At 36.7% G+C, this 7,769-nt stretch overlaps 1 protein-coding gene across 5 annotated transcripts in view; it reads left to right on the forward strand.

Moving 5' to 3' along the window:
- Positions 1-6,109, forward strand: part of LOC143123479 (uncharacterized) — a 201,504-nt gene extending 195,395 nt beyond the window's left edge. For 4 of the 5 annotated variants that reach the window (XM_076284929.1, XM_076284928.1, XM_076284931.1 and 1 more), the window contains exon 30: positions 5,261-6,109. In XM_076284929.1, coding sequence (XP_076141044.1) covers positions 5,261-5,386 — 126 coding nt within the window. In that variant the 3' untranslated portion in view covers positions 5,387-6,109. The remainder of the gene's footprint in view (positions 1-5,260) is intronic. The other variant, XM_076284930.1, reaches the window with a different exon arrangement.
- Positions 6,110-7,769: the final 1,660 nt, after the last annotated feature.

The following is a 7,769-nucleotide window of genomic DNA, read 5'->3' on the forward strand; positions in this document are numbered from 1 at the left end:
ATACATTTTATTTATAGATTTCTCAAACAATTTCTTAAATAACCAGGAACAACAACCTCAGGTAAATAACACATGAACATAAACAAACATTTACAAACAAGCAATAAATATTAGATCTACAAGAATGACAAGGCAATGGTATAACAAAGTTCAGCAAAATACTTAAACATGGTTAACATGGTTAACTTATAAACACATATAAATAATTCAAACTTTACAAGAAATTCAATGCACTTTACATGCAATATATGTACTCAGATTGACAAGGGGCCTGACAGGGAATGGTAGACCAAACTCAAAATAAAGAAATTGACAAATAAGGAAAGTAGAAATGTAATTACAAATGTAAACAAACTATTAACACTATAATTCCTGTCATGTAATGTTATAAGCAACACTCTTGTCACAACCAGAAATGTGCATGCGCACAGTTGGTCACACACACTCAAACATGCTTACCCAGTTGAGGATGATGGGAGATTATCCTCCTCCTCATCTTCCTCTTCATCTAGAATCTACCTATCTTCCAGGTTCATGCCATTGTGGTCCTTGGGCTCATGTTTGCTAATGACCTGGACCTCATCAGGAGTCGGCTGGGTCATGCCGACTGTCGGCTGTGACTCCACAAGTATGGGTCTTCTCGCCAACCATCTAAAATAATGAGACGAAAAAACCTAGCCTGATTGTGATTAAGATTGGTTTTTTTGCTTATTCATTTTTCTTTATTGCATTGCATGTAAATGCAATGGTCTATTATCGATGTTCTTCTTATAATTATTATTCTTCTTCCGACCAAATTTGACGTTCAAAGGCTCTAAAACCACTGAACCGTTTGACGTCATTCAAACACTACTACAAAGGTCTTGTAACGGACAATTGTACAATGTCTTTTTACATTTGTGAACTTTATACTTTTTGAGATATTTACGATAAAAGAGCAAGAAATTCTCATAGAGTTAACATTGACCGCCGTGGCGGCAACTTTTAGCTTTATGACGTGACCTCCACCTGAAAGCAATCAACAGTAGCAGAGCTACCTGGAGCTGTGAATCTGCTGAACGTCTTCGGCTGTGCCGTGGTCACTTTATTTGCTTGTGAAGCTCTCATTCAGAGGCACATTTCTCTAATTACAGACAAGGTAAGTGTTCCGGTTTTTGGTATTTGAGTAATTTATGTCGTCAAACATTATGTAACGTTAGCATATGAAATGTATGAAACAAATAAACTACACTAACGTTATAACTTTAGGTAACGTTTTAACATTAGTGCATTATTTGACGTTAGCACCTTGATTATGTAAGGAAACCCACTGTTAATCAACGTTAATATGTCATCAACTTTACAGTGACCGGTTAGCTGTAGGTTTCGATAGATAACGACAATCAAACGTAGGCCTAATGCACTAACTTTACATTTGTTCATTAGGCCTACTAACCAGCAGCGTTTTAACTAGAACATTAACGTAAACCAGAGAAGTAGGCCTACAGATACTATACCATATATGGCTCTGATTTTATTTGACATCAGGTCACTTTACACGGGTGTATAGAATCAAGCACTTAGACTAGATTATGAATGCAGACTGGTGCTTGATTATACTGTGTGAAGGAACCTGATGAAACCCATTATGGGTGTCATGAAGGGCATGAATAACGTGACTCATTGTTGATGGTCATATCGTTATAGCTTCCACCGTTCACATTTTAGTTAAAGCTAACAAATATGCTCCTGTTTTTATTTTTACCAAATTTGTAACGTTGTTCACCGCTTGTTTGTGTATCAAATAGGCCATGGCTACGTATTAATTCTATGCTCCTGATTCTTACGTAGCCTAAGTAAAGTCGATGGGTTTCATCAGGTCCCTTTCCACAGGTGCATACAATCAAGCACCTAGATTATGAATGCATTTGGTGCTTGATTATACTCCTGTGGAAAGGGACCTTATGAAAGCCATTGAATAGGCTACTGTTATTGTTGTATTGTTTTGGCATAACTGTTAAACTTGTTTGCTTTTGTCTTTTAGGTTCCAGACCAGACCAGTGGTGATGACCATGTATGACATTACGTGTGTGCCTGTCTGTGTGCACACCTGTCAACCATACATCTGACAATGTTGCTAGCAATATACTAACATACATTCTTACAAACATGTAACCATATCTGTGCACATACCATTTAACCATACTGAGACTTATCAGAGATCAGAGACATTCTGAGAACTATATTGTTGTGTGAGGACTATACTCACTAACTATATGGAACATGTATACCTGTGAATCATATTTGTCAACCATTCATACCCTTGAATCATTCCTGTGCTGTAACATCTGTGAAACATAGCTGTGCTGTTAGACCTCTCTTTTTAGACCTGAGCTGTGCTGTGTGAAAAATACGATTCTAACCTAAGTTCTGTCTAAAACTGATCATCTGAAGGGCTGACTCTTTTATTCTTCAGTGTATATATCACCATCAAATTTGACCTAATACCATTAACTGAGGCCTCTAGCTGTTGCTGCCAGTTCAGAGTTACCACTGATAAATAAATCTGTTTTAGGATAATATGATTGGCACTATCAAGTTCTGTATATATATATATATATATATAACTGTGATTTTTACTTCAAGCTTACATTGGTAAGTATTCATTAGTGTATTCTGAGTATCATTCTGCTGTATTAAAACAAAGGATGTTGATCAATATTGAATTATTTTTACTGACTCCTATACCCTAAGCTAACATCTAACCAAGTAAGTGGTTTTCAAGAATACTGTAAGACTGTGTAATCTGAATAATCATACTGTAAGTTATATAATGTTATACACAGCAACTTTTTTGCATTTACATGCAATGGTAATTCCCTGGAATTGCATTTTCTAGTTTTAAATGATTTTACCTTGTGCGTGTTATGTTTTCTTTTTATTATGATCTTTATTATTATTCTTTATTTTTTAAACTATTCTTTGACTATTGCCCTTCTATGCTTTTTATCTCTGTTTGCTTTTGTTTATGTAAAGCACATTGAATGACCTCTGTGTATGAAATGCGCTAAGTTGACTTTACTTGACTAGCAAACAGCATAGCAACCACTTTATTTAACATAGCAACCACCATATCCACCATAGCAATACTACAGTTACTATCTCTCTGCTTACATGATCTCTTTTACATGATAGTTTACATAGCATTATTTGCATCCACTGGTAATTCCTTGGATTTGCTGTTCTAGTTAATTGTAAAGCTCTACATGGTAAAGTTCTCCTTGCTATATATCTTATTGCGTTATACACCTGCGTGTACATTGAGATCCTCTGGTAGCGTTTTTTAACTGTTCCTGAAGCCCGTCTCATATCATTGGAATGATATACCTGAGGAGATCAGGTTAGCCAAGTCAGTGTTGTAAAAAAGTCTTGTAAATCCCTCCTCAAAATTAATTTCTATGAGAACATGTATACTATTTTTGTTTCAATTTGATCTTGACTAAGTGTGATGTTCCGTTTCCATGACTGCAGTGTCATTGGATTTAAACAAACTTTGGAAGTGGCTTCAGTAGCATTAAACTGTTTTAAATGTAGGTTATAGCCATTTAAACATGTTTTACCTGCTAGGCAAAAAAATATACTAATGTCTTAGCAATGTTGTAAAAATATTTAAGCCACCACTATGGTCACCTCTCTGGTTAGATTAGTTTGTTTAGATCATCGTTCCCAACCTTGGGGTCAGGACCCCATGTGGGGTCACCTGAAATTCAAATGGGGTCGGCTGAGATATTGGGTTACAATCTTACAATTTACCAGTACATTACGAAAAATATATACATTAAAGGTACACTATGCAAGATTTTCACCTTTACGAGGCCAATTTGATGATAAACAAACTTGTAACTGGTGAATCGTTCACCTAGGATAGCTATACAGCATAGATGTAACGAGTCCCTTCCGAGAAAACCAGCTATGCAACTTCCAAGAGGGGGGATAAGTCCCGAGAAGTTTGCTATTTACAATAGCAGAGCAACATATTAATACATCACACAACTCTAGAGGGAGCTCTACAGTCGCCAAAAATACCTAAACCTGCATAGTGTACATTTAAATAAATACAAAAATATAAAATCCCCCATAATATCCAAGATAAATAATGAATTGGATCCTTCATTTCAATCTAGCTATGTAGACATCCTGCATGAGATCATCATGGGTAATAATGCTTGATCAACGTTCCAAACAAAGTAGCAAAACAACCAGGCAAGCTAGTCAAACAAACAAATTAGTTTGCTTGGGCATTTGGGGAAATACCGCTCTCAACTGGAGATGAGATGCACTCTTTCTCAACATGAATGATTAGGGTCGCGAACGTTATTTGACATCAAAATAGTCCTGCCAAAAAAGGTTGGGAACCCCTGGTTTAGATTCAGTGAAATTGCTGCCTTGACAACGCTACGCTATGTGTATGTATCAATAATAATGATATGGAGAAATCATTTTAATGGTACTAGCGTTGGCTGTTGCTATGAATGTAATTGTTTTGTCTTACTTTGTAAATTACCCTGGTATTTTTGGAGCAGCACATATAAAGGCTTGGGACGCCAGCTATATGGTGGTGACTTGTTAGTGTATGTGAGATGGTTTATAATGTTAAAGTTGGCTAAGCTTGGTGAATCCAGATGGAATTACAGATACATTTTAAATTCTGTGGATAGGTCACCATGCACCATCATTTAATTATGACATTTATAACTAATAAAACATGACATATTGTTTTCAACATAGACATTTAAGATATTTAATTTAATTAAATAGGCCATACTATAGCAAATTGATATATCTCTAGCCCTCTCTGAATATTGATCCATCTATTAAATATTGTACAGTGCATCTACCCTATTCCAATAGGCTATAGGCTATCTATACTTTGATATTGGCTCAACCTGAACAAACTGAAGACTCAATCATAATACGGTTAAAATAAACACACTTAATTTAAATTGTAAAAATACAATCTGTCACATCGTGAGTAGTATGTGTAATAAAGAGATAAATTTAGTTATCACAATATCACTAGAAAACCTGCTGTAGTAAATTGTAAAAGTAAGGCTTGGGAGAAGTTTCATCTCAAAACTAAGGTGCTTTTTCATGAATGATCAATTGAGTTGTCAGTATAACAAAACAATGAGTTGTGACCTATGTCACTTTTTAATATGGTGGACCACATTTTCAGTACTGTGCTCATCTATTTTTGTTTTGTTTTGTCACATGTTCTCAGCAGAATCCTGAGGTGAACTCATCTGAATCAAGACAGTCAGGCATCAGGCATCGCTCGGAGGAGCCCACAAAGATATCTGAGTACTTCCTCAGTAACATCTTTACAGAAGTTGAGGAGCGGGACTGAGGGTTAACAGATATCCAGCTTTGAATAAGAAGAGGTGGTGATTGAAAGAAGAGATTTGCTTATGAATGGAAACTGTAGGGATTATGAATGCCTGTCAAAGCTAACAGTTTGAAGATACTCACACTTAATGAGGTCTGTCCAGCATTTAAGAGCTGAAAGGGGAAAGTCATACCAGTCTGATCTCCGTTTATTTCTGGCAAGACCTGGAACAAGTAGAGTCAACTCTAACCAGTATGATATGAAACTGTGTAGATCACTGATTTTGTGTTGTATCAGTCCATGTCTATCTGAGTGCCTGACTGTGCCATTTTGGTTACCTAATTCCAGTCTGTTTCAATCTTAATATAATGGTAAATCAGGCTGTCATAATTCCTTTTAGTGTTTGGGGAAATTAAGGTAGAGGAAAAGAATGATGTGTGTTTGGATGTTCTTCCTTCTTACTGGTACTGGCTGTACCAACAACTGTATGTTGTATACAAACGAAATAGGTTTTTGGGTATGACAGTTTATTTTTTCCGTTATAAATCAGTGTTAATATTTTTAGATAAGGTGTTGGTGGTTCTTTTATGCTTTTCTTTTAGTCATAAAATATTTGACATGTTTTTAATAATTGTCCACGTTTGCTACAGTTTATTTGATTGTATTATTTTATTTCATTGCATTCTCATAATCACCCCTGTGTACACTGCAATAATAATTGATAAATAAAACAAATAAAATGCAGTTTTGGGTGTACATTGTTATTCATTTAATACATAGGGGCTGAGTCCGAAACAGAAGAAAGCTGCTTGTTGTCTCGCTGCCTTCAGCTGTTTAATGAGTCAGTTGCTGTAGCAGGCATCAAGGTACCAGCTATGAACTTTGTTTCAGACAGCCTAGCAAGATAGCAACACACAATGCTGTTGTCCATAGCTAAATCATTATTTGCTGGCATCTCCCTTATCTCACTCTGTGTTACTTGACAACTGGACTTATCTGGGTACTTATCTCTACATATAACCTGCAAACTGCAGTGGATTAGCCTAAATTATTACACGGCTCTTCATAATGCTGCAGAATGCTCCATTCACTTGAATAGGCCTTCCCAACGTTCGGTGGTCTGCTAATTCTCAATAACAGACCGTTGCTAAGTATAACAGACCGCTGTCAAGGAAAATGGGCTTTGTGCTTCTATTTCACGTCTCTCATATCACTACGCAAGGACTGGAACTTCATTCAAAAGTGAAAGCAGACGGTTGATCAGCTGTGTTCTAAAGAATGTTTGATTCAAGTTCAGCGTGTGCTGTTGTCGAACTATTTGTTTCTCACCAAAAGCCACGATGAAACGGTAACAAATAGGCTATAGCCTAGGCTATGTAGGCTCACATCGTGGGAAGTTTATTGTTTCGTTTTGGCAAGTAGCCGTGTAATAAGCGGGATAATGTATAGAACGCCGGTCTTTATTGGGAAAATAAGTCCCTTCAGGGCAGAACAAGACCAAGACCGGTTCGCCCTGTCGGGACTTATTTTCCCAATAATGACCGGCGTTCTATACATTATCCCTTACAGTGGGTCCCAGTTAAGTTTGGACGGGTTCCTTCAGGAATCACGCACCCCATTTTCTCAGCAGAAATGGCACAAACTGCAGTTGACACAAACAACCACAAGGTGTCACTTTGGAGTTCTGCCACTACTATTTTTGATGCGACTTGACTTACTGCTTCCATGATGCAGTTTCCAAGTCAGTAGAACAATCAGAGAAAGCTGAGCCATTACCAAACATATATGATAATACAATAGCGTGAGTTTATATATCATACCCTATTTGTCACGGTTACTTGACAAAGATAGATTTGATAGTGTAACGATAAGCACATGAGACTTTCAGCGGGGGCACGGGAACTTAAATTGATCACGGTAGTTTAACCCTTAGAACCCTAAGCTGTTTTTAGGGCATTTTCACTACCTTTATTCATAAGGATTTATTCTGGTCATTGTAAGTGCCACACACATATATTATATATTGTTTTTTTCAGGAGAGTCTATGCTATTCAGATCTCATTTCATGTATTAATACTAGCATTGATTTTATTTTGATTTTTAAAGAATTAAAATATAAAAAGTGTGTTATAAAAATTCTTATATTTCAAGCTCACAGCTCTACATGCATTTCATGTGGTTGTAGGGCAGACTGTCCTGAATCGGGCAATATAATTGCCATGTTGGAGGGATACTCTGGGGCTGAGCAATTTACAGAAATATTTGCTGTGTGATTTACGGAAATAAATGCCATTTTTTATAGTGACCTTTCTGAGCTCCATATCTGTGACACGAACTGATCTGACCTGACTTGACCCAAGGTTACATGTTAGCCTGCGTGCCTGTGTGTATGCTGTCATAATAA

The sequence above is a fragment of the Alosa pseudoharengus genome, unplaced genomic scaffold (genome assembly GCF_046254945.1).
Source record: "Alosa pseudoharengus isolate Yale_2024_CS ecotype anadromous, Long Island Sound unplaced genomic scaffold, YU_APseudo_1.1 YU_APseudo_1.1_scf_14, whole genome shotgun sequence".
NCBI lineage: Eukaryota > Metazoa > Chordata > Actinopteri > Clupeiformes > Clupeidae > Alosa > Alosa pseudoharengus.